General features: G+C 41.8%; 4 protein-coding genes across 7 annotated transcripts in view; 3 read left to right on the forward strand and 1 right to left on the reverse strand.

Annotated features, from left to right (window-relative positions):
- The window catches only part of LOC111973451 (scavenger receptor class A member 5), a 44678-nt gene extending 41529 nt beyond the window's left edge, over nt 1-3149 (forward strand). Inside the window, exon 9 of one of the 2 annotated variants that reach the window (XM_024000816.2) lies at nt 1144-3149. In XM_024000816.2, coding sequence (XP_023856584.1) covers nt 1144-1277 — 134 coding nt within the window. In that variant the 3' untranslated portion in view covers nt 1278-3149. Of the gene's footprint in view, nt 1-902; nt 1117-1143 lie in introns of those variants that run through there. The other variant, XM_024000815.2, reaches the window with a different exon arrangement.
- Nucleotides 3150-7930: 4781 nt separating this feature from the next.
- Nucleotides 7931-15465, forward strand: LOC111972658 (lymphokine-activated killer T-cell-originated protein kinase homolog). 2 transcript variants are annotated; one of them, XM_023999680.2, is made up of 6 exons: nt 7931-8022; nt 8231-8421; nt 8612-8921; nt 9551-9680; nt 14551-14736; nt 14872-15465. In XM_023999680.2, the coding sequence occupies exons 2-6, from the start codon at nt 8243-8245 to the stop codon at nt 15099-15101; spliced, it is 1035 nt and encodes a 344-aa protein (XP_023855448.1). In that variant the 5' UTR covers nt 7931-8022; nt 8231-8242; the 3' UTR covers nt 15102-15465. The 2 variants fall into 2 exon arrangements, with proteins under 2 accessions (XP_023855448.1, XP_070302641.1); XM_070446540.1 differs by lacking the exon at nt 7931-8022 and having other exon boundaries at nt 8219-8421.
- A 110-nt stretch (nt 15466-15575) lies between these two features.
- LOC111972656 (N-acetyltransferase ESCO2) lies at nt 15576-20017 on the reverse strand. Its single transcript, XM_023999679.2, has 11 exons — nt 19902-20017; nt 19272-19337; nt 18259-19156; nt 18070-18157; nt 17934-17973; nt 17630-17759; nt 17381-17512; nt 17089-17178; nt 16794-16937; nt 16167-16351; nt 15576-15972 (listed from the first exon to the last, which is right to left on the reverse strand). Exons 1-11 carry the CDS (start codon nt 20000-20002, stop codon nt 15840-15842), a joined length of 2007 nt encoding a protein of 668 aa, XP_023855447.1. The 5' UTR covers nt 20003-20017; the 3' UTR covers nt 15576-15839.
- Nucleotides 20018-20068: 51 nt separating this feature from the next.
- ccdc25 (coiled-coil domain containing 25) lies at nt 20069-25193 on the forward strand. 2 transcript variants are annotated; one of them, XM_023999681.2, is made up of 8 exons: nt 20069-20252; nt 20626-20673; nt 20784-20823; nt 22570-22697; nt 22815-22918; nt 24045-24247; nt 24355-24400; nt 24537-25193. In XM_023999681.2, the coding sequence occupies exons 1-8, from the start codon at nt 20228-20230 to the stop codon at nt 24564-24566; spliced, it is 624 nt and encodes a 207-aa protein (XP_023855449.1). In that variant the 5' UTR covers nt 20069-20227; the 3' UTR covers nt 24567-25193. The 2 variants fall into 2 exon arrangements, with proteins under 2 accessions (XP_023855449.1, XP_023855452.1); XM_023999684.2 differs by lacking the exon at nt 20069-20252 and adding an exon at nt 20444-20514.
- Nucleotides 25194-26947: the final 1754 nt, after the last annotated feature.

Here is a 26947-nt window from a genome sequence, read left to right on the forward strand (position 1 = left end):
TCAGTCAAGTTAGCATTGAAAGATGGTCGTGGCTGGGTCTTCCAGCAAATGACACGAAACGAAACACACAGCCAGGGCAACTAAGGAGTGGCTCCGTAAGAAAGCATCTCAAAGGTCCTGGAGTGGTCTAAGCAGTCTCCAGACCCTGAACCCAATAGAAATCTTTGGCAGGGAGCTGAAAGTTCCGTATTGCCAGCGACAGCCCCCGAAACCTGAAGGATCTGGGGAAGGTCTGTATGGAGGATGGGCCAAATCCGTGCTGCAGTGGTGTGCAAACATGGTCACAGAACTACAGGAAACCGTATGAAGCTCTGGTAATTGCAAACCAAAGGTTTCTGTACAAATTTAAGTTCTCTGCCTTTTCCTGATGTATCAATACTTTATGTCATGCAATAAAATGCAAATTAATTATTTAAATCACACAATGTGATTTTTCTGGATTTTGTTTTAGATTCCGTTCTCACGAGTTGAAGTGTACCTATGATAAAAATTACAGACCTTACATGCTTTGTAAGTAAGGAAACCTGCAAAATCGGCAGTGTATCAAATACTTGTTCTCCCGCACTGTATGTCGCTCTCAGCCTCCCACTGTTATTAATTTTTGCTTTGCTTTATCTTGGCCCGGTCGCAGTTGTAAATGAGAACTTGTTCTCAACTGGCCTACCTGGTTAAATAAAGGTGAAATAAAAAAATATGAAACATTTCTTTGAAAAAATCCTCTAAATCCCTCCTTTATAATCTCAGTTGAAAACCATATGTTTCTGTAAGTACTGGAGTGACCTGCACTGTCAGGTAAATCTTGACTAAAGTGTTTCCGCACTCTCTCTCTCTCTCGCTCTCTCTCGCTCTCTCTCGCTCTCTGTCATTAATATACAAATATATCTCCCTGTCTATTTCTACAGGTACTGGGCTCATCTGGATGGATGATGTGGCCTGTGTTGGGAATGAGGACACCATCCACCAGTGCAAGTTCTCAGGCTGGGGTAAGACAAACTGTGGGCACGTGGAGGATGCGGGGGTGACATGCAACACCTAACACCCACCATTTGAACCCCCACCGAGTTCAGTTACAAACTGCTGAGATTAGTTGCAGTTGACAGGCAGCGTGACGTAGAGCAGAGGTCTCTCTCTCTCTCTCTCTAGGTACTGGGCTCATCTGGATGGATGATGTGGCCTGCGTTGGGAACGAGGACACCATTCACCAGTGCAAGTTCTCAGGCTGGGGTAAGACAAACTGTGGGCACGTGGAGGATGCGGGGGTGACATGCAACACCTAACACCCACCATTTGAACCCCCACCGAGTTCAGTTACAAACTGCTGAGATTAGTTGCAGTTGACAGGCAGCGTGACGTAGAGCAGAGGAGCTGTGTCCTGCTGTCCTACACCCACCCACCGCTGTGGGCAACTGAGTTGACAGTTATGTGCAAACATGCTTTGATTTCAGACCCCTTAGGGCCTCTTGGATGGCTATTGTTCATGTAAAGTAGGTTTATCAATAGCAGACACTTCTTAGCTGAACTAGATTCAGTGCCAAAAATGGACCAACTTAAAAAATGGTCAGTCACAAATGTTTGTCGAAGTTTTTGATAGATAAAGCGATTGCAAAGAAAAGAAAGGGGAAGAGATGCCATTTTAAATGGATGTATGACTTGGCCCTAGTACGATTTATTGGTTTGTGTCTGACAATTTTACTATTTCTGCCTGTAGAGCCAAGCATTGTTTTTTATCATCATGAACGAGAGTCTCTCAATTCAATTCAATTCAAGGGGCTTTATTGGCATGGGAAACATGTGTTAACATTGCCAAAGCAAGTGAGGTAGATAAGTCTCTCTCTCTCTCTCTCTCTCTCTCTCGTTTTTGCTTCTCCCGTCAACAGTTTTTTTTGTTAGAGCGCATCCAAAAATGTCACCCTCTTCATCGATAATTGCATGGGCGGTTTGAAGATTGATGCTTGGTTTATGTATGGAAACCATGACTCTAACGACGAGTAAGACAAATTACAGCCTAAGAGGGCAAGTTACTGTTTGGGGAAAATAAAGTGAAATGGTAAAACATGCACAATGAATTGAGGTTTCTCACAGGAAATGAAACAGGGAAATATGTATTATTGTGTGAAATAAACAAAACCAACCCCTGATGTAAGATACTTTCACATGTAAATCACGTGTTGACATGATATGATGGCTGTAAGAAAAATATTTCTGTAGATGATCCCTTGCCAAATATTGATTTGGGATAAACAATGAAATGTCCTGAGGTCCTGAGGACTAGGTTTGATCCACTSTTAGACTCATGAATCTGGACTATCTCAGTATTTCATCTGGAGCAGTGGAGCAGCTCCCCTCAGAAATGGTCCTCACTTTTATCAACTTAGGTTCAAGCGGAGACAAGTGCTATAGAGGTGTTGCAATGCACTCGTTTTCTCAGCCGACAGCCAAGGAGAATACCTTACAATCTCTATATATTTTCACTCAGACTGATCATGCTTCCCTCTTGGGAAAGGTCCTTCAACAGAAAAGAAAGGAGAAAAAATGTTTTCTACCTAAAATATTTTCATACAAAACATTTATTCTGGTTTTGTAGAAATAGATATTCCAACAGTACGTGATCATCTCTATTATAATCCTGTCTCAAATATTCAACCAGGGTGCAGTTAGTCTGTGAACATAACAGAGGTTATTCTTGCATGGATTTTCAACTGTGCTGGAAATGAATCACTGTCATGCAATGCTTTTTCACATACATTTAAGGGAGCAGACTGCACACATTTGCTTTGTATAATAGGGACCACAAACCCAGGTTCCCACTTCAGGAGCATACTATCAAATGCCAGGATGGTATGATTGCTATGTGATGTTGAGATTGGTTGATTTGTTATACTATGGTTATACTTGGTTATACTGTGGCCCTAATCACCACTTTTATTGGACAAAGGGACTGCTGAGGAATGTAAATATCTGCTTATCGATTGTGCTGGTCATAACACCCAGACAACAATACCTGAAGTAGTATGAAATAGATAAATAAATACAGTGAATATGTGACAAGAATATTTCATATGTCCATTAGACAATACTTTTTACTAGATTTTTCAGATTTTTTAATTGTTCATGTACCATGGAAATAATAAAAAAAACATTTGTTTATACATGTGGACTTGATTATTTTCTGATTAAGATGAAAATGGTTGAGGCAGTTCAGTTGAAAGCTAAGTAATCCTAGCCCATACCCTAGATACAGTACATCAATAGAACAGGTGAGGAGGGATAGAGGAAGTTGGGTATATCATCTCTGGTTTGACAACTGAGAAGCAATTACCTTAAAAGTGGTTCCACATGAAGGACGAAAATAGAAATGATTGCTGGAGAATCACCTGATCACCTCAGCGTATGGTGAGCCTAGGGAGAACAAAGACCCTGAATTACGGCTGAGGGAAAGATGCTTCTTATCAATGTTTGAACTTTTATTGGAGGAAACATTTCTTTGGAAGGTAATAGAACATATTTAATTTTCCATTTTGAAATGTTTGGGTTAATCTGTTTCATACACTCCCATTGTGAAAAGTCCTTAGCATCTGGAACTGTCTCAAATTATTTTCTACCCTCAGTTTTATGTCAAACGCAGACAAACAACAAGTATTTTATTTGAGGTATGACCGAGGACAATATTTCTGATGCGATAATTCAGGGGAATTCACAGATGGACACAGGAACCGTTGGACTCCATTATCCTCTATAGTTCCCAGAGGACCTCTCTCTGACATTAACATCCATGACTGTCACATTGAGTCAGCTCTGTAAGAAGGGTTTGAAATAACAGTGCAACCATTTATAGAGATTTTGTGCAAGGGGTAGTGGACTCAATAACTATACCTCTTCAGTCCATTTATAAAAATAAACTACATTGTTCAGAGCAGTTTAGGGTCACGTCACAGAACTCAGCGAGAGAAAGAGCAGTTCCAGTAATCAGTACTGCTAGAAGTGTAAGCTTCCCCAGAGCCCTCCTGAACTCCCCCATGTGCCCATGTGTATTCTGGACAGGATAAGTTCTATAAGAAAGAGTCCTCCCTTGAGATTTGACAAAGCTGTTTGCTATTGTAAACTAGAGAGAGTTATCGGTGGCTGTTGGCCTGGATTTCCTGAACAATCTTCTGTCTCCTGTGTCTGGGAGGATGAATGATTGAATGTTCAGATGAAGATGCTGCTGAGAGCTGTTGGAACACACATTCTGTCAACATGTCCATATCAAATCAAATCAAATTTATTTATAAAGCCCTTCTTAAATCAGCTGATATCTCAAAGTGCTGTACAGAAACCCAGCCTAAAACCCCAAACAGCAAGCAATGCAGGTGTAGAAGCACAGTGGCTAGGAAAAACTCCCTAGAAAGGCCAAAACCTAGGAAGAAACCTAGAGAGGAACCAGGCTATGAGGGGTGGCCAGTCCTCTTCTGGCTGTGCCGGGTGGAGATTATAACAGAACATGGCCAAGATGTTCAAATGTTCATAAATGACCAGCATGGTCAAATAATAATAATCACAGTAGTTGTCGAGGGTGCAACAAGTCAGCACCTCAGGAGTAAATGTCAGTTGGCTTTTCATAGCCGATCATTAAGAGTATCTCTACCGCTCCTGCTGTCTCTAGAGAGTTGAAAACAGCAGGTCTGGGACAGGTAGCACGTCCGGTGAACAGGTCAGGGTTCCATAGCCGCAGGCAGAACAGTTGAAACTGGAGCAGCAGCACGGCCAGGTGGACTGGGGACAGCAAGGAGTCATCATGCCAGGTAGTCCTGAGGCATGGTCCTAGGGCTCAGGTCCTCCGAGAGAGAGAAAGAAAGAGAGAATTAGAGAGAGCATACTTAAATTCAACACAGGACACTGGATAAGACAGGAGAAGTACTCCAGGTAACCAACTGACCCTAGCCCCCCGACACAAACTACTGCAGCATAAATACTGGAGGCTGAGACAGGAGGGGTCAGGAGACACTGTGGCCCCATCCGATGATACCCCCGGACAGGGCCAAACAGGCAGGATATAACCCCACCCACTTTGCCAAAGCACAGCCCCCACACCACTAGAGGGATATCTTCAACCACCAACTTACCATCCTGAGACAAGGCCGAGTATGGCCCACAATGATCTCCGCCACGGCACAACCCAAGAGGGGGCGCCAACCCAGACAGGAAGATCATGCCAGTGACTCAACCCACTCAAGTGACGCACCCCTCCTAGGGACGGCATGGAAGAGCACCAGTAAGCCAGAGACTCAGCCCCTGTAATAGGGTTAGAGGCAGAGAATCCCAGTGGAGAGAGGGGAACCGGCCAGGCAGAGACAGCAAGTGCGGTTCGTTGCTCCAGAGCCTTTCCGTTCACCTTCACACTCCTGGGCCAGACTACACTCAATCATATGACCTACTGAAGAGATGAGTCTTCAGTAAAGACTTAAAGGTTGAGACCGAGTATAGCTACAGAATTGATTAATATACAGTACCAGTCAAAAGTTTGGACACACCTACTCATTCAAGGGTTTTACTTTATTTGTACTATTTTCTACATTGTAGAATGATAGTGAAGACATCAAACTATGGAATCATGTAGTAACCCAAAAAATATTTTAGATTCTTCAAAGTAGCCACCCTTTGCCTTGATGACAGCTTTGCACACTCTTGGCATTCTCTCAACCAGCTTCATGAGGAATGCTTTTCCAACAGTCTTGAAGGAGTTCCCACATATGTTGAGCACTTGTTGGCTACTTTTCCTTCACTCTGCAGTCCAACTCATCCCAAACCATCTCAATTGGGTTGAGGTCGGGTGATTTTGGAGGTTCAGGTCATCTGAAGCAGCATTCCATCTTGGTAAAATAGCCCTTACACAGCCTGGAGGTGTGTTGGGTCATTGTCCTGTTGAAAAACAAATGATCATCCCACTAAGCGCAAACCAGATGGATGGCGTATCACTGCAGAATGCTGTGGTAGCCATGCTGGTTAAGTGTGCCTTGAATTCTAAATACACCACTAACAGTGTCACCAGCAAAGCACCATCACACCTCCTCCTCCATGCTTCACGGTGGCAATCACACATGCAGAGATTATCCATTCACCTACTCTGTGTCTCACAAAGACACAGCGGTTGGAATCATAAATCTAAAATTTGGACTCATCAGACCAAAGGACAGATTTCTACTGGTCTAATGTCGATTGCTCGTGTTTCTTGGACAAAGCAAATTTCTCTTCTTATTGGTATCATTTAGTAGTGGTTTCTTTGCAGCAATCCGACCATGAGGCCTGATTCACGCAGTCTCATCTGAACAGTTGATGTTGAGATGTGTCTGTTACTTGAAATGCAATTTCTGAGGCTGGTAACTCTAACGAACTTATCCTCTGCAGCAGAGGTAACCCTGGGTTTTCCATTCCTGTGGCGGTCCTCATGAGAGCCAGTTTCATCATGGTTTTTGCGACTGCACTTGAAGAAACTTTCAAAGTTCTTGAAATGTTCCGTAGTGACTGACCTTCATGTCTTAAAGTAATGATGGACTGTTTTTTCTCTTTGCTTATTTGAGCAGTTCTTGCCATAATATGGACTTGGTCTTTTACCAAAAAGGGTTGTCTTCTATATACCACCCCTACCTTGTCACAACACAACTGATTGGCTCAAACGCATTAAGAAGGAAAGAAATTCCACAAATGAACTTTTGACAAGGCACACCTGTTAATTGAAATGCATTCCAGGTGACTACCTCATGAAGCTGGTTGAGAGAATGCCATGAATGTGCAAGCTGCCATCAAGGCAAAGGGTGGCTATTTTGAAGAATCTCAAACATATTTTGATTTGTTTAACACTTTTTTGGTTACTACATGATTCCATGTGTTATTTCATAGTTTTGATGTATTCACTATTATTCTACAATGTAGACAATAGTACAAATAATGAAAAACCCTTGAATGAGTAGGTGTGTCCAAACTTTTGACTGGTACTGTATATACACTGAATATGATCCAAAATACTGTAAAGCTAAACAATAAGCCATACATGATCAAAATGCAGTTGATTATTCAAGTAAAACAATGGACAAATAAACCATGTCTACAGAACAATGTTTGACATTGAAAACATGCATGAAATTATTAAATTGTGGATTTCCCCAAATCTACCCAATTTGAGCAGAGCCGGGGACAGCTCCTTCTCCCCAACCAGAGCCCATGCTGAGGTTTGGGTTTGACCAAGGAACACACTCTACTTTTCTATAAAACCAACCACAACATGTAGCAAGCACACATTTTTTTGCTAATTTCCCTCTGAGGTTTATTTGAACATTTGTTTTCTAACCAAGGTACTGTGTTCTTCATATTATACTCTGTTTCTGCTATATCAGGTTGAAGGAAAGAGAGGAAACTACATGTAGCCTGGCAGGTAGGAGCGTTGTGCCAGTAACAGAAAGGTTGCTGGATCGAATCCCTGAGCTGACAAGGTAAACATCTGTTGCTCTGAGCAAGGCAGTGAACCCACTGTTCCCTGGGCGCTGATGACGTAGATGTTGATTAAGGCACCACTCTGAAATGTAGAAGACACATTTCAATTGAATGCATTCAGTTGTACAATTGATTAGGTATGTCCCTATTGAAATCTGTTTTTACCAAGGATTAAACAGCATGCAGTACTATGTCTACACAACGTTCCTTTCTATTTAGCGCCTAAGTCTGCTCTCTGGTGGTGTAATCAATGTATTTTACTTTACAAATATTTTCTACAAGCATAAACATAGTTTTAATCAAACCAGAAACACCATTAGCTACACCAGTACTTTATATTATACACAAAACAATGTGTTAATGCCCCTGACCTGTATTTCAGATAGTTGGGAGGCTACATATTTTAGAAACGCTTTTTTCAGTAATTTTGATAGATTGCAGTTTGTCCTTCTAGGGCGCCAGTATTTGACGTACGAAAACATTTTGGATTTTTAAAAGTTGGGCGCCTTTTCTACTGCATCTTTTGTGATCAAGACATACAAGACAGAAATATTGGTAAGAATAATCACTGAATTTGTTCATAAACCTTTATTACATTATGCTGTAACGTTAGTTACGTAAAAAAATTATATTCCCACTTGAGTAAATTAGGTCGTTGATCGCTAACTTTGGGTCCTTGCGATAGATTWCTGACTGTTATTGAAGTTAGCCAGCCAGTTTTGCTAGCATTGAGGTACTTTGACTCTGTCTAATGTGTTCACAGATCGATGAAAGAATGGACTCTTCTATTGCCAGTGATGTGAATGCATTTAAGACGCCCTGCAAACCAGACAAGATTAAAAGCCCTCTCTCTGATGGCGCACCCAGTCCTAGAACCCCCATAACCATCCCTGCCTCCCCTTTCATGAAGAAACTGGGATGTGGAACTGGGGTGAATGTTTATCTCATGAACAGGTTTGTTTTGTGGGATAACCTTTATGTAATTCATCCTTAATCTCAGCCAACTATTGACATATTTCCATATGTTAAATACACATCATTGGTATATCTTTCCTATACATCTCTTTACAGTATATTCTGTCATTTAGCTTCTCAGTATTACCTATGGTGTTGGTATGTCATGTTCCTATGTGCTCTTTTGCAGACTTGGTACATTTAACCAGTCTCCATGGGCTGTCAAAAAGATCAACAGCAAATGTGCCTCAAAACAGGTGGGTGTATACCAGAGAAGACTCCGTGACGAGGCAAAGATCCTGAAAGGCCTGCACCACCCAAACATTGTTGGATTCCGTGCCTTCACCACTGCCAAGGACGGCTCCAAGTGCCTGGCCATGGAGTATGGTGGGGAGCAGTCCCTGAACGATCTGATAGAGAGGAGGAGAGAGGAGGGCCTGAAGGCTTTTTCAGCCGCCACCATTGACAAAGTGGCCTTACATGTGGCGCGTGGCCTACAGGTAACATCCTACTCATCTTTTGAATCCAGTTTTCACCTGGTATTGATCTGGAATGGGTTACAGGGGGAGGAATGGAGATATTGCTTGTAACATAAAGCTGTAATACCAGGAGTGCTGTAGTGTAGACTGGATGTGATCATCCAGCTCATCGATATGGATTGGCTCTATTCTCATGCTTTGGGGCAGAGAGGTCATGTAAGCAAATGTAATTCAAGATTGTTGTTTTACATTTTCCCTACCCCTAATCATCCTCTGACATGAATAATATGTGGTGATGAAGGGTATTTGAGTTTCTCCTCCATTAGTGTCATTACATCAACAATTTCAGGTTTAGGATTTCAAATGTTCTGTAATCCCCTGAGGGGGTGTTGCTTTATGCAGCAGTTTTTAAACAGCATCATTGCTGAGTATAGGAATCTTTGATTCATGGCCTAGCTATGACCAAATTAACTGAAAAACCACCATGAAACACCCCTCTTAAATGGAAATTATTTTCCTGTTTTTTCTTTCACTGTCAGTTACCAGATGCTTCATGTTATTCCATATTTTAATGTCAATCAAACGCATATGACTGTGTACAATTGGTATAGAAAATATATTAAGGAAATGTATATTTGTTTCACCTTCAGTACCTTCACAACACGAAGAAGCTACTACATGGCGACATGAAGTCTTGCAATGTTGTCATCAAGGGAAACTTTGAGACTGTCAAAATCTGTGATGTGGGAGTCTCCTTGCAGTTGGATGAGAATATGAAAGGTAGATATCACCATCTGAGCTCAATACATACACTCAAACACTGGTAAAATAGGTAGAACTTGGTATTTTGGTCTCTTTTCTCCATCTGTTGCTGTTGTTAGACAACCTGTCTTTGTCTCTGTTTAGAAAGTGTGAACCTGAGAAATTAGCCGGATGTAAACACTGATTAGGACCTGAACAAAATGCATTCCTAGCCCTCTTTAGTTTAGGTCTTGGGGTGTAATGCCAAACATCTGTTGTTCTTGCAACATAGCTGTTGATGATTTTCACAGTGTTGCGCGCACTCATGTCACGAGCATAATGGAACACATGCCCAGTGGTTACATCATGCTTTCTTGGAACACAGCGTTTCAATTCATAGTAGGGATGCTGTAGGGACGGGTATAGAGTAACAAACCATCTGCAGGTGGTTTGCTATGTAAACAATCTATTTTATTCATCAAATTGTTTTTGTCACATGCACCGAATACAACAGATGTAGACCTTACCGTGACATGTTTACTTACAAGCCCTTAACCAACAATGCAGTTCAAGAAATATAGTTAAGAAAATATTTACAAAATAACCTAAAGTTWAATTTTTTTTAAATAAAAAGTAAAACAATAAAATAACAATAACGAGACTATATACAGGGGGTACCTGTACAGAGTCAATGTGCAGGGGTACTGGTTAGTCGAGGTCATTAGTACATGTGCAGTAGGTAGGGGTAAAGTGACTATGCATAGATAATAAACAGCGAGTAGCAGCAGTGTATAAGAGAGGGGGGGGTGTCAATGTAAATAGTCCGGGTGGCCATTTTATTAATTGTTCAGCAGTCTTAGGGCTTGGGGGTAGAAGCTGTTAAGGAGCCTTTTGGTCCTAGACTTGGCGCTCCGGTACCGCTTGCCGTGCGGTAGTAGAGAGAACAGTCTGACTGGGGTGACTGGAGCCTGAACCTTTTTTGGGGCCTTCCTCTGACACCACCTAGTATATACGGTGCATTCGCAAAGTATTCAGACTCCTTGACTTTTTCCACATTTTGTTACGTTACAGCCTTATTCTAAAATTGATTACTTAACTTTTCTTCCTCATCAATCGACATACAATACCCCATAATGACAAAGCAAAAACAGGTTTTTAGAAATGTTTGCAAATGTATTAAACATAAAAAAGATGGCCTCCATCTTTCTTAAATGGAAGTAGTTTGGAACCACCAAGACTCTTCCTAGAGCTGGCCGTCCGGCCAAACTGAGCAATCAGGGGAGAAGGGCCTTGGTCAGGGAAGTGACAGAGAACCCGATGGTCACTCTGAAAGAGCTCCAGAATTCCTCGGTGGAGACGGGAGAACCTCCCAGAAGGACAACCATCTCTGCAGCACTCCACCAGTCAGGCCTTTATGATAGAGTGGCCAGACGGAAACTACTCCTCAGTAAAAGGCACATGACAGCCCACTTGGAGTTTGCCAAAAGGCACCTAAAGACTCTGACAATGAGAAACAAGATTCTCTGGTCTGATGAAACCACAATTGAACTCTTTGGCCTGAATGCCAAGTCTCATGTCTGGAGGAAACCTGGCACCATCCCTACGGTGAAGCATGGTGGTGGTGGCAGCATGCTGTGGGGATTTTTTTCAGCTGCAGGATCAAGGGAAAGATGAACGGAGCAAAGTACAGAGAGATCCTTGATGAAACCTGCTCCAGAGGGCTCAGGACCTCCGACTGGGGCGAAGGTTCACCTTCCAACAGGACAACGATCCTAAGCACACAGCAAAGACAACGCTGGAGTGGCTTCGGGACAAGTCTCTGAATGTCCTTGAGTGGCCCAGCCAGGGCCCGGACTTGAACCCGATCAAACATCTCTGGAGAGACCTGAAAATAGCTGTGCAGCGATGCTCCCCATCCAACTTGGCAGAGCTTGAGAAGAATGGGAGAAACTCTAGAAATACTGGTGTGCCAAGCTTGTAGCATCATACCCAAGAAGACTCAAGGCTGTAATCGCTGCCAAAGGTGCTTCAACAAAGTACTAAGTAAAGGGTCTGAATACTTATGTAAATGTGATTAGTAAAAAAAAAAAAAAGTTTACATTTGCAAAGGTTTCTAAAATCCTGTTTTTGCTTCGTCATTATGGGGTATTGTGTGTAGATTGATGAGGGGGAAAAAACAATGTAATATATTTTAGAATAAGGAAAGGGGGATACCTAGTCAGTTGTACAACTGAATGCCTTCAAATGAAATGTCTTCTGCATTTAACCAAACCGCTCTGAATCAGAGGCTATAATGTAACAAAATGTGGAAAAAGTCAAAGGTTCTGAATACTTTCCGAATCCGCTGTAGGTCCTGGATGGCAGGAAGCTTGGCCCCAGTGATGTACTGGGCTGTACGCACTACCCTCTGTCGTGCCTTAGTTGTTAATACAGGTCATGAGTGGAGAACAGGAGGGCTTCTTAAAGAAAAACTAACAGGTCTGTGAGAGCTGGAATTCTTACTGGTTGGTAGGTGATCAAATACTTATGTCATGCAATAAAATGCAAATAAATTACTTAAAAATCATACAATGTGATTTTCTGGATTCCGTCTCTCACAGTTGAAGTGTATCTATGATAAAAATTACAGACCTCTACATGCTTTGTAAGTAGGAAAKKCTGCKYAWTRMGCAGMMTATCAAATACATGTTCTCCCCACTGTATGTCAAGACACAATAGTGAATCATTTCAACTGTCAAGTGAAATGCAAGAAGAGTTTTGTTAACCTCAAACCAAATGCAGAAAAGCTTTGTTTGCATATCGATACTTGTATCTAATAGTTTCGATCCTGTCATGGTAACTTTTTTTAATGCTTTTTTTGGTAAATATTTTGAGCAATGTGTGTGTGATTAGTTATAGACATTAACATGGGCAGGAACAAAAAGGGTTTAAAAAAAGTTTAATGTATTAATGTATTATATAATTGGGGTTTTAAGCACATCAATTCCTCATCTGGAGAGCACCTCCTCCCAGCTGCCCACTGCATTGAGGCTAGGAAACACTGTCACCACCGATAAATCCACTATAATTGAGTATTTCAATAAGCATTTATCTACGGCTGGCCATACTTTCCACCTGGCTACCCCTACCCCGATCAACAGCCCTGCACCCCCCACAGCAACTCGCCCAAGCCTCCCCCATTTCTCCTTCACCCAAATCCAGATAGCTGATCTTCTGAAAGAGCTGCAAATCAGCCGGGCTAGACAATCTGGACCCTCGCTTTCTAAAATGATCTGCCGAAATTGTTGCAACCCCTAATACTAGCCTGTTCAACCTCTCTTTCGTGTAGTCTTGAGATTCCCAAAGATTGGAAAGCTGCCACGGTCATCCCCCTCTTCAAAGGGGGAGACACTCTAGACCCAAACTGCTACAGACCTATATCTATCCTACCCTGCCTTTCTAAGGTCATCGAAAGCCAAGTTAACAAACAGATTACCGACCATTTCGAATCCCACTGTACCTTCTCCGCTATGCAACCTGGTTTCAGAGCTGGTCATGGGTGCACCTCAGCCACGCTCAAGGTCCTAAACGATATCATAACCGCCATCGATAAAAGACATTACTGTGCAGCCGTATTCATCGACCTGGCCAAGGCTTGAGACTCTGTCAATCACTACATTCTAATCGGCAGACTCAACAGCTTTGGTTTCTCAAATGATTGCCTCGCCTGGTTCACCAACTACTTCTCTGATAGAGTTTAGTGTGTCAAAACGGAGGGCCTGTTGTCCAGACCTCTGGCAGTCTCTATGAGGGTGCCACAGGGTTCAATTCTCGGGCCGACTCTCTTCTCTGTATACATCAATGATGTCGCTCTTGCTGCTGGTATTCTCTGATCTACCTCTACGCAGACGACACCATTCTGTATACCTCTGGCCCTTCTTTGGACACTGTGTTAACTAACCTCCAGACAAGCTTCAATGCCATACAACTCTCCTTCCGTAGCCTCCAACTGCTCTTAAATGCAAGTAAAACTAAATGCATGCTCTTCAACCGATCGCTGCCCGCACGTCCAGCATCACTACTCTGGATGGTTCTGACTTAGAATATGTGGAGAACTACAAATACCTAGGTGTCTGGTTAGACTAAACTCTCCTTCCAGGCTCACATTAAGCATCTCCAATCCAAAATTAAATCTAGAATTGGCCTCCTATTTCGCAACAAAGCATCCTTCACTCAGGCTGCCAAACATACCCTCGTAAAACTCACCACCCTACCGATACTCTACTTCGGCGATGTAATTTACAAAATAGCCTCCAACACTCTACTCAACAAATTGGATGCAGTCTATCAGTGCCATCCGTTTTGTCACCAAAGCCCCATATACTACCCACCACTGCGACCTGTACYCTCTTGTTGGCTGGCCAATATCTCTACTTGCACATTCATCTTCTGTATATCTACCATTCCAGCGTTTTAATTGCTGTATTGTAATTACTTCGCCACCATGGCCTATTTATTGCCTTACCTCCCTTATCCTACCTCATTTGCACACACTGTATATAGACTTTTTCTACTGTATTATTGACTGTATGTTTGTCTATTCCATGTGTAACTCTGTTTTGAATGTGTCGAACTGCTTTGCTTTATCTTGGCCAGGTCGCAGTTGTAAATGAGAACTTGTTCTCAACTAGCCTACCTGGTTAAATAAAGGTGAAATAATACATTTAAAAAATCTTTATTCTTAGCGTTTCTTACATATGTTCCCAACTTTCAGATCTTTAAAAATTCTACTTTTGGATTTTCTGAGAACCACCAATACTCACAAATAAACTGTTGGTCAAATATACCAATGCCCAGTAAGCCTAAAAACCAATGCTTTAATTACTGTATGACATGTTTAAACCTCTTCCTGTTTCTGCTCCTCTCTCAGTGAGTAACCCCAAGGCAGAGTATGTTGGCACTGAGCCGTGGAAGCCCAAGGAAGCTCTGGAGGGAGGAGTGATCACAGACAAGGCAGACATCTTTGCCTACGGACTGACCCTGTGGGAGATGATGACTCTGGCCATGCCTCACCTGGAGATTTTGGACAGTGAGGAGGAGGAGGAGGAGGAGGGAGGTAAGGAGAGTTCTGTATGTCTAGAGCTCATTTTAAAGGCAATTTCACTTGTTTTGGATTTATGTAAGACTTCTGTCCCGTACAAGATCATTTGCTCAATAGTTTTAAATAATTGTATAAACGTTATATTCTCAGATGATTCAATGGACGACTTTGATGAGGATGCCTACTATGAGAAGTTGGGCACCCGGCCAGCGCTGGACTCTGACAGTCTTGGGGGAGCCTACCAGAGAATGGTGGAGCTCTTCTGGCTCTGCACAGAGGAGAATCCACAGAAACGCCCCTCAGCTACCCAAATAGTTCAGGTTCTGGAGTCCAACATGCAGGCGGACAACAAAAATAGTGAGGTCATTGTCATAGACTGACCAGTCTCATCAAGCCATACTGTAATGACTAGACCAGTGTCCAGAAGCCTTGACTTTTGTAATATCATTGTATTATTCTGTCCTGTACTCTTCTCTAGGCCTGTACTCCTTTGTCAGGTGAAACTTGTAAATAAAATGTTGTATTTCAATATACTGCTATGAAATCAGAAGGAATTCAAAGAAGCATGTTTTTTCTCTGGTTGACTAATACTTGAGCATTTTAGTAGTGTCCTACATGTTTTGTGCTGCATAATCTAAAATGGAATGTGTAGTGTAGTGTAGCATTCTATGCTGGAACATTAAGGCTGTAAAGTGTCATGAATGTCAGTCATGTGATTAAATAAATTGCTCAGATGCTCTGCCATACTACTCTTTATTTTAACTGTTTATATTTAGGTCCCACTGCATTTCTGTGAATAGCAGTGGCACAACTGTCATATTACAGACAAACTACTAGTGAAATGGGTGTATTTTGGGGAGAAAAAAAAKCATTTAGTGTTGATGGAGCATGATGTCAAGAAGTTGGGCTTTGAAGTGTGAGAAATTTTATTAAAACTATATACAAGCTGTAGAATAAAATATACTTGAGTTCAACACTAATGGAATTTGACTGCAACAGCCATAACTTGCATGTTCAACAAACCTTCAACTTTCTGATTTAAATTAAACTCCTCAAAAAGGGGCAAACATTGATCAAACTCAAAGCATTAAAAAAAAAGTCTGAACTTGTGCTTTAAGTCACCCAATGAAATTGTAGACCATAAATGCAGGCTTCTCGCAGTACTTTGTGGCGAACAGTTTGCCATCTGGGGTGGGGTCAGAGAAGGCTATTTCCTCCTTGGTCAGGTGGCCCCCATACATGAAGGAGTTTCTGAAAATGACAGAAATACATTCAGATTTTAAAAAATGGCCATACATGGCATCTTCCATTTAGCTATACATCCCTGAAATAGGCCCTCAAACCAGTATGCCTGTTTGGCTGATTTTAATTGTTGTGCTCCTCACTTCTCGGTTTAACAAATCAAAAGTAAGTTTGCACTACCTAACCTGTAATAATTTCCTAACCTGACTGTGTCGAGCATGCGTGTGGCGATGCCCTTCCTCCGGGCCAGGCTGAACACCCAGATGCGGCTGACCCCACAGATGGCCCTTTCTGGCGTGGTAGAGCAGCACCAGGCTCTGTGGTGCTCCATGAAGTCCTCCCTGGTCATGTCCTTGGTCTGCTCTGGCTGCTCCAGCACTCTGAAGCCCTGGAAACAAAAGGGCAAGATAGACTAATCACTCAGTCACTCAGCTAAATACCCCTGTAAGATAGCAATTCACTCGCTAACTACACCCAGTGTTAACAAAGATCTGACAATCACCTCCAGCGTGCTACCTTTCTACCTCTGAAGGAGACCCTTGTTAATTACATGTTGTACACGCTCTGTAATGAGCCAGGTGATGACCACCCCTTCACTGGCCGCAAAAGCTAACGTCCGATTAATCATATTTGACTGAGCGTATATTTGTTCATTTCTTGATCAAGCAGACCATCTTCCACGTGCACACCACCAAATGTTTTTTTACATTATCACAGGCCTTTACATCAGCATATTGTGGTAAAAGACTCCTGATCCATTCCTGAAAAACTACGTTACACATCGGAGCAGAGTGCAAAAGTTTAGCAGCACAGGAGGAGAGAGAAGTTACCTGTCGTATGTGCTCGGCAATGAGGCAGCCGACCACCATCCTGTCACTGTTCACATAGAGGTAGGTTTTAGCCTGGCTGGGGCAGCGGAGGGACACTTGCTGGAAGCCCAACTCGTTGTCAGCAAGTCGCCTCACATCTTCTGCCTGATCAAAAAAATCATCATTAAGCATGAACAAGTGCGTTCACGATTCCATTCACACCAAATGCATAAACACACCCTATGGGCCTAAAGTAGTGCACTATGAAGGGAATAGGGTGCCATTTCAGACCCAGGCACTGATATGATTGATAAACCTTTTTGACAGCGTATTTTGGATCATCAGGTAGAACCAGAATGATTTTTCCATCCCAGAACTCTGCTACCACCCGCTCTTTCTTCCAGCCCTGGGGACGAGAAGGAAACACTGATTAAGCAACCGTCAGAAATCAAGAGTGAGTGGTCAGTTTCACTTTATTCGCTAAACCACATCAACGGTTTTGGCTAAGCTTTTGTGAAATAAATAAATAAGAAGCCACTCTAAAAGCAACATGCTTAGGTCAACTTGTACGCGTCGGTGAGAGGGAGGAAATGCCTAGGCATACGTACCACAAACTTAATTCCGTCCAGAAAACTCTGGTGGAACTGTGTGTGCTGGAAGTTGTCTTCCAGGCTGTCTGCACTGTAGATCATGCCACAGGACCCACACACGGTGGCACCAAACTGCTTCTGGCCAGCATCCTGAGGTAAACACAAAACAGAACAAAGAGCATTAGCAAAGCTCACAGGTGACAGTGTGAGAGGCAGTCAACGGTCATCATAAATGTTTCCATCCATCTTTCTAGAGGATTTACTTACGATGATGAGTTGATCATCAGCCTCAGCCTGTTTGTTAGTCTCCCTCTTCTTCCTGGCACTAAGGGGGTGACTAAGGGCCGAGGGGGTGCTGCAGTTCACTGGAGAGTCCAGAGCTGCCTTGCTCTGGGGCCTAAAGGCAGAAAAGAGAAAGTGATAAATGCATATATACATCGATACACACCTGTTGACAGTGTGTGGAGTTACTACTATTTGTCCATGTGCAACACCGAAAATAATACCATCCCTGGAGGGCAGTAAACCATTCTAGCTAAAAAAAAGAATTAAAAAAAGTGTTATTGCCTACCTCTTTGATGCAGATCCAAAGATTGGATACACAGCATCAGCTGAGGATTCCATAAAGGGGAGAGAGAAACCATGAATGAAAATTAAGACACTAAGTAAAAACATTTATGCTAATTGACCAACYATAAACAACCAACCTTTGACTGGACTGGTGATGCTGTTTAATGGGCTGATATCACTGAGATCAAACACTGCCCCAGAACCTGTATCTGTGATAAAGTCCTCCTACAAACAGAAAGAACAATATCCTAAATGTAGTACGGCTACACTATGCTTACAGACAGTGAGACCTATGCTAAATGCTATTCCAGTGATATACAGCTTACCTGAGTGTTTATTTCTGGGGATGCTGGACATGTGGGAGACGGAGATCGGCTTAACACAATCCTGACTTCCTTGGTCATGCCGTATTTCTCTGCTATAGCTCTGGGTGACAGGACCTCGAGTGACTCTGGACTCTTTGGTACATCCTGCACACTGAGCGTTGACTCTGGCTCTTCCTGCAGTGTCTTCACTACAACAGCACATCGCTGTGGAAAGGGGGCTTGTTGTACTTTTTCTTGCTTTCCCTCTAAGGCAGGAACCATTGCTTTTGTTTTCTCAAATCTCAAAGCTGGCTTGGTAGATTTCGGGGCAGACTTTTTGTACATGGAGGCAGTTTTTTTTCCTGTGATGAAAAAGGCAGCCCCAATGAAGATTTTAGGCTTAGGCTTTAAACCGCCGAAGGTCAAGATGATGCCTTTTTTCAGCTCCACTTGCTCTGTGCTGGTGGGTGCTTTAGGCTTTGAGGAATTGATCAGGCTTGACTTGGAGTTGACGTTTCCCGTTACGCCAGTCTTCATTCCGTGTACAGTGGCCACCTTTTTGGCCTTGGTACTTTTAATCTTCATCCTCTTCTTCTCAGCAGCGGTCGGCATTCCATAAGGATCCACACTGGTCAGCCTTGGGGGTGATTTGGTCTCATTCAGCATCTTCCTCTCCAGGGGTGTCAGGTACAAAGGTTTGCGTTTACCATAGAAGGACCCTGTTACCACAGCAGCCTTGAACGGAGAGCCTCTCTTCGGAGCAATCTTTAGGGGAGATGGAGCTGGGGATCTCTGGGGAGATGGGCAGTTCTCTTTCTCCTGGTGTTTGACTGATATCTTTAGTGGAGACTGGGGCAACCGAGATGACTTCCTGTTTAGGGGAGATCCTCCATCTGTAACAGGCCTTTTGGTTGAGTTACTAAAAATGTAGGAGAATTATACGGATGTTAGCCCCTACTCAATGTTATATGCATGAATGATTGATTAGTAACTGATTTAACACATGACTTCATAATACACATCTTGTCACTTACCTGTCAGAATCAACTGAAGAGTGCTTCCTCTTCCTTGTAGTATTGGGCATCATGTTTGTAACTTCACTGGAAGAATAAATAGAAGTATTAATGTTAACTAGCTAGGCCCCGCATTGGATAATCAATAGATAGCTACAGTAAATAGTTAAATTAACCACGCATAATCAGCTAGCTAGCATATCTAGCTATACTTGCAATGCAAACGTAATGGTAACCTTTCAACGTGAAAAGGTTAATATCTTGAAAATAAATGTTGTATTATGTAGACAGCGCAGTCTTTGCCAGCTGACTAACGTTAGTTCAGTGTCTGAGTGAATCATTATTGGCGGGATGGATCTGACACAAATACACTGTGTGGCATACAAAGTTAACGAAACGTTTGTGGGAATGTCCTTTATGTGATAAAACTTGCCGGCAACTTTTCACTAAAAAGTTACTAATACAAAAACTAACTTTAACTAAGTTGTTATTATTGTGGTTGAAATGATTATTGGCTTGTTAGCTAGCTAACTATTTTAGCTTGCAACGTTTTGGTGCAAACAAACAGCTGACAGGCAAAACAAAATGTAAAATGCCATCTAAACAGTTAGCTAACTTTGATCAAATAAATTGTTCTTCACAAATGCATACCAAATCCGAAGTGATCCAATATGTAGCAAAGTTCTGGAATGTGGCTTGTTTTCCCCGCGGTTCCTGTGCAGACTGTTTTTGAACAGCGCGCCCAATGACATAATGAGCGCGTCCCACTTTGAAAAAAAAGTTGAGCAGCATAACCTAAGCGGAAACAGTTGGTTTGTGACCGCCGCCAACTTCCGGGTCAACTTTCCATGCGAAATTGACTGTCAGCACAGTTATCATCTCGTAATGAGGCAAATGTAGTTATTTGGCAAGTGTGTAAAGTACTCCATTCATATTTTGTTTCTAAAGTTTAAAACAGTTTCTTCGATTTATGCAAGATGGTGTTTTACTTCACGAGTGCCGGTGAGTAAGTGAGCTTTTCTTTAGCTTGCTATCCCGCCCATAGTTAGCAGCTGAACTAGCTAGCCTAGAGAATCTTCTTGAATCATTTTGTTAGATAGCTACGTTAGCTACTTTCTTGACAAATATAATCACGAGTTGTCATTCGTCATGGATGTTTGTTGACATATTCAGGTCAGCAGATGAAGCTAGGCATTTAATTAGGAATAATAATCATGTGGAGTGGATGATGGCAGAGTTATTGTCCTATTCTGAGAATGGACAGGTATGTGTAGCTAGGCAAATTATCATATTATTCGTATTTAATTAGCCCCAAAGCCTTGTTGATATAGCTAACTAAAACTTTTAACTTTTGCTTTGTTTTTTTATTGTACAGTTGTTACACCTCCCTACACTATCTACATGGGGAAAGACAAATATGAAAGTAGGTAGCTGGTCATTTAAAGTGTTGTTTTCTAACAAACCATGATTCATGTTGTTAGAGGCATTAAAGATGCCTACCCAGCTAACTGTCAACTTCTTTCTCACAATTAGATGAAGATCTCATCAAATATGGATGGCCTGAAGACATTTGGTGAGAAACTCGTATATCTCTCTCTGCTTATAACTGAAACCATGAGCTTCTTATTGTGATTTGACCATTGAGTCTGAACATTTATCTGATACATTACTCTATGCAGTGTTGAAAAATATCCACATGGTGGCACCTAGAGCTAAGCAAAGATACAGTAGTCCCATATCAGCTAATAGGGCTGTGGTAGTATGTACAGTACCAGTGAAACGTTTGGACCCATCTACTCATTCTAGGGTTTTTATTAGTTTTTTTACTATTTTCTACATTGTAGAAGAATAGTGAAGACATAAACTATGAAATAACACACATGGAATCATGTAGTAACCAAAAAAGTAGCCACCCTTTCCCTTGATGACCGCTTTGCACACTCTTGGCATTKTCTCAACCAGCTTCACCTGGAATGCTTTTCCATCCAACAGTCTTGAAGGAGTTCCCACATGCTGAGCACTTGTTGGCTGCTTTTCCTTCACGCTGCGGTCCAACTCATCCCAAACCATCTCAATTGGGTTGAGGTCGGGTGATTGTGGAGGCCAGGTCATCTGATGCAGCACTCCAACAATCTCSTTCTTGGTCAAATAGCCCTTGCACAGCCTGGAGGTGTGTTGGGTCATTGTCCATTCTGCTCCAGAATGCTGTGGTAGCCATGCTGGTTAAGTGTGCCTTGAATTCTAAATAAATCACTGACAGTGTCACCAGCAAAGCACCATCACACCACCTCCTCCATGCTTCACGGTGGGAACCACACATGTGGAGATTATCCGTTCACCTAATCTGCGTCTCACAAAGACACGGCGGTTGGAACCAAAAATCTCAAATTTGGACTCATCAGACCAAAATACAAATTTCCACAGGTCTAATGTCCATTGCTCGTTTCTTGGCTCAAGCAAGTCTCTTCTTATTATTGGTGTCCTTTAGTAGTGGTTTCTTTGCAGCAATTTGACCACGAAGGCCTGATTCACACAGTCTCCTCTGAACAGTCGATGTTGAGATGTGCTGTTACTTGAACTCTGTGAAGCATTTATTTGGGCTGCAATTACTGAGGCTGGTAACTCGAATGAACTTATCCTCTGCAGCAGAGGTAACTTTGGGTCTGCCTTTCCTGTGGTGGTCCTCATGAGAGCCAGTTTCATCATAGCGATTGATGGTTTTTGCGACTGCACTTGAAGAAACTTTCAAGTTCTTGAAATGTTCCGTATTGACTGACCTTCATGTCTTAAAGTAATGATGGACTGTCGTTTCTCTTTGCTTATTTGAGCAGTTCTTTCCATGATACGGACTTGGTCTTTTACCAAATAGGGCTATCTTCTGTATACCACCCCTACCTTGTCACAACACAACTGATTGGCTCAGACGCATTAAGAAGGAAAGAAATTCCACAAATTAACTTTCAACAAGGCACACTTGTTAATTCAAATGCATTCTAGATGACTACCTCATGAAGCTGGTTGAGAGAATGGCAAGAGTGTGCAGAGCTGTCATCAAGGCAAAGGGTGGCTACTTTGAAGAATTTCAAATATATATATTTTTTGATTCACACTTTTTTGGTTACTACATGATTCCATATGTGTTATTTCATAGTTTTGATGTCTTCACTATTATTCTACAATGTAGAAAATAGTAAAAAATAAAGAAACTCTTGAATGAGTAGGTGTGTCCAGACTTTTGACTGGTACTGTATGGCATTGATTATTTTAGTATTTGTGCCTTAAGGCTGTTGTAATAATTATATCATAATTGTGTCCACAGGTTTCATGTGGATAAACTCTCTTCTGCCCATGTGTACCTGCGAATGCCTAAGGGACTGACAATAGAGGATATTCCCAAGGAAGTCTTGATTGACTGTGCACAGCTTGTGAAAAACAACAGCATCCAAGGTAATACATTGAGTTTCCTGGTGAGTTTGATACAAATAATAGAGTAGTTAATACAATATCACAAGCAATTCCAGGAAACTTGGTGATAGCCTTTTAACTCTTAATTACTCTTAACAGGTTGTAAAATGAACAACATCAATGTTGTCTACACACCATGGGCTAACCTAAAGAAAACAGGAGACATGGATGTAGGCCAAATAGGTTTCCATCGACACAAGGAGGTCAGTGATCTCTCTGGCATAATGAATCCGTGTTACTTTCAGATCTGTCACTTTTATATGTGTCTCAGCTTTTATTGTTCATATGTTCTTTGTTTCTATAGGTTGTTATCAATAAAACGTCACAATAAGGTGCAGAGCGTTCGATTTGCCTGCTGGGTTGCAAGGAGACCCCCAGCTCTGCTAAAACCATTGATAACTGCGTGTCGTTTTCAAGAGATTGTTAAATACATTTGAACTATTTGGTTTTTACTATCATCACCTCTTGAAGAGCATAGTCATAACTACAAATGTCCAATTATTCCACATTTAGCTCTGCCATCAGAGTTATACAGCAAGTAACTGCATGATTTCATGATCAGTAAACATCAATTGATCATGTAATTTCAGATACCTGAGGGTAGACTCACGATATCTCTCAATATTGTCCTCCATTAATTCGATTAAAGTGAACTATACCTGACAAGTATGTGTGGTTTAGGTTCATTTGTGTGCTCTGCCTGTCAAACAGCAGGGCACATACAAATTATTCTCTTCAACATTGTTTTTAAGAGTGTTAAATCACAATTGCTGCTGACAGACATGATTGGCTACATTGATTGATGGACCATGTCAAATTGGCTAGCTAGCTAATAACAGATCACGTCAATATGGTTAGTTAACAAGCTAACTTGCAGTGGTGATGACAGTAGTCCGACTGAGAACTTTACCAGGACGAGGATTTGCCGATGTCAAGCTCTTTCCAAAAGCCTAATCTCTGATGAAGCAAGCTAAATGACACATGTTGTAGCTAGCTACATGCCAAATGGATAGACTACCCTAACATATCTGAAAATATATTGTCAATTGATGTTTACTGATCATGAAAGGCATGCAGTTACATGCTGTATAAGTCTAATTATACAGCTAAATGTGGAATAATTGGACGTGTAGTTCTGACTATGCTCTTCAAGAGGTGATGACATTAAAACCAAATGGTTATAGTATTTATTTAACAATCCTTTGAAAACGGCACATAGTTGTCAATGGTTTTAGCGGAGCAGCCAAATCCAACACTGCACCGTATTGTGACGTTTTGGTCATTTCTATGAAACGATCATTTAGACCTGTTTTGTTAACTGTTTTGTAGGTGAAGGTCGTGGCAGTAGAGAAAAAGGTCAATGAGATAGTGAACAGGGTGGAGAAAACAAAGGACGAGCGATACCCTGATCTAGCAGCAGAGAAAGAGTCTCGAGACAGGGAGGAGAGAAACGAGAAGAAGGCCCAGATACAAGATCTGAAAAAGAAAGAGAAAGATGACGTAAAAAAGAAAAGAGAGCTGGAGGAGCTCAAGTAAGTTYTCTCCCTAGCTACATCATCTATGTTCGACTGGCATCCCAAAACAACATGTGTCACTTATGTGAATGATATGAACTTACACAGTAATTGTTCCTAAACAGAAGTTATTCTTCGCTGATGACGAGTGACAATATGACAACAAATGAGGTGAGTTGATTAACAAAATCCGAACAGAGTTATAATCTGTTTCTTTTAGAAATAGACTGGCCTGTTAATCGGTTATATGACTTGTTGCAATACGACCATTCATTATGTCAGAAATGGATAATGGAGTCTTTTTCAGGACGGAAATGATTCGGATGACTTCATGTAAAAGGAGAATATGGGACATCGGAGAGACACCATCCCCTGAAATAAAAAATTGTTGGATTGCACTGTTATACACACTGTTATACCGGACAGTGCTTTGACATTGTGTGTATAGATCGATAAACTTGCTACTGTATTTTTGGAACAGTACTCGTGCCAATTATGCACAATTTCAGGACCATAGTGAACTGCTTGTTTTCCCTACGCTTCTTGAATTTCAAAGGAAAAATTCAAACATCATTGTTATCTTGTACTTTACATCCTCTGCTTGACTGACGAGGGTAACGGCAATTCCAGATTCCTCAGACAAGTGCTGTCAAGGATTTAGTCTTGGGACTGCTATTCCTTACACGCTGTATGATCTAATTCAGAATTGGTGCATGTTGACCTAATGATATGAATGAATATATGATCTCTTGACCAGTATGTCTAGCTATGGGTGAAATTAATATGTACTTTACATCTATTATAATTTACCTGGCTGATGGTGCAGACTTTGTCCTGCCCAGAGACTGGAGCCTAGTAATTGTGTCCCCATGAGGCCATGCAAAATAAGTTTTATCTTGAATGTTTCTTTGTAATAGCCCGAAAGAGCGCTGACGTTATTAATAAAATTCCCCTTGTTTATCCACGCAAAGTTCCATTTTTTTTTAAAATTGAACTGCCCAGAAGGTAGAGTAATTGCCCAGGTTATTATTTAGAAAAGATGTTGACATAGCTTTGCTAATGAAGAGTGAGACATTTGAATGGTTTGAGGTACTTGGTCCTTTATTAGTCATATGGGTACAATTCTCTCCCCTACCTATTCCAAGTGCTTTTTGTCAGGGTAACAGATCAGGTTTCTCTTTCCTGGGTCATGATCAGAGCTAGGGTTTAACATGCTGGATTTTCAGTATAAAGCGTGACATCTCTTCATTTCTCAATGCTGTGTATGTATGATGGGAAGCAGCTGTGCCTGACCTCTGGTCCACATCACACAGACTAAAATACGTGGAGCAGGTTAAGGTATGAGGAGCGCGTCCAAATTAATTCTCCAAGAAGACTTGCATTTCATTTCACATCTGCATAAACAATTTCACTCCAAACAACCGTGAAAAGCAGAAGAAAAGGCCTTTGTTTCACTACATGTGATATGCCTCCCACTACATGAATAAAAGTGGGTTATTCTCAGTGACAGGATGGCGTACAGTTGAAGTCGGAAGTTTACATACACTTAGGCTGGAGTCATTAAAACTCGTTTTTCAACCACTCCATAAATTTCTTGTTAACAAACTATAGTTTTGGCAAGTCGGTTAGGACATCTACTTTGTGCATGACACAAGTAATTTTCCAACAATTGTTTACAGATAGATTATTTCACTTAAATTCACTGTATCACAATTTCAGTTGACTGTGCCTTTAAACAGCTTGGAAAATTCCAGAAAATGGAATGATGCCATGGCTTTAGAAGCTTCTGATAGGCTAATTGACATAATTTGAGTCAATTGTAGGTATCTGTGGATGAATTTCAAGGCCTACCTTCAAACTCAGTGCCTCTGCTTGACATCATGGGAAAATCTAAAGAAATCAGCCAAGACCTCAGAAAAATAAATTGTAGACCTCCACAAGTCTGGTTCATCTATGGGAGCAATTTCCAAATGCCTGAAGGTACCACGTTCATCTGTACAAACAATAGTATGCAAGTATAAAACACATGGACCACGCAGCCATCATACCGCTCAGGAACAAGCCGCGTTCTGTCTCCTCGAGATGAACATACTTTGGTGCGGAAAGTGCAAATCAATCCCAGAACAACAGCAAAGGACCATGTGAAGATGCTGGAGGAAACAGGTACAAAAGTATTCTATATCCACAGTAAAACGAGTCCTATATCGACATAACCTGAAAGGCAGCTCAGCAAGGAAGAAGCCACTGCTCCAAAACCGCCATAAAAAAGCCAGACTACGGTTTGCAACTGCACATGGGGACGAAGATCGTACTTTTTGGAGAAATGTCCTCTGGTCTGATGAGACAAAAATAGAACTGTTTGGCCATAATGATCATCGTTATGTTTGAAGGAAAAAGGGGAGGCTTGCAAGCCGAAGAACATCCCAACCGTGAAGCACGGGGGTGACAGCATCATATTGTAGGGGTGCTTTGCTGCAGGACGGACTGGTGCACTTCACAGAATAGATGGCATCATGAGGAATGAAAATTATGTGGATACATTGAAGCAACATCTCAAGACATCAGTCAGGAAGTTAAAGCTTGGTCGCAAATGGGTCTTCCAAATGGACAATGACCCCAAGCATACTTCCAAAGTTGTGGCAATATGGACAACAAAGTCAAGGTATTGGAGTGGCAATCACAAGCCCTGACCTCAATCCTTAGAAATATGTGGGCAGA

This window comes from Salvelinus sp. IW2-2015, linkage group LG14 (assembly GCF_002910315.2).
Source record: "Salvelinus sp. IW2-2015 linkage group LG14, ASM291031v2, whole genome shotgun sequence".
In the NCBI taxonomy this organism is placed as follows: domain Eukaryota; kingdom Metazoa; phylum Chordata; class Actinopteri; order Salmoniformes; family Salmonidae; genus Salvelinus; species Salvelinus sp. IW2-2015.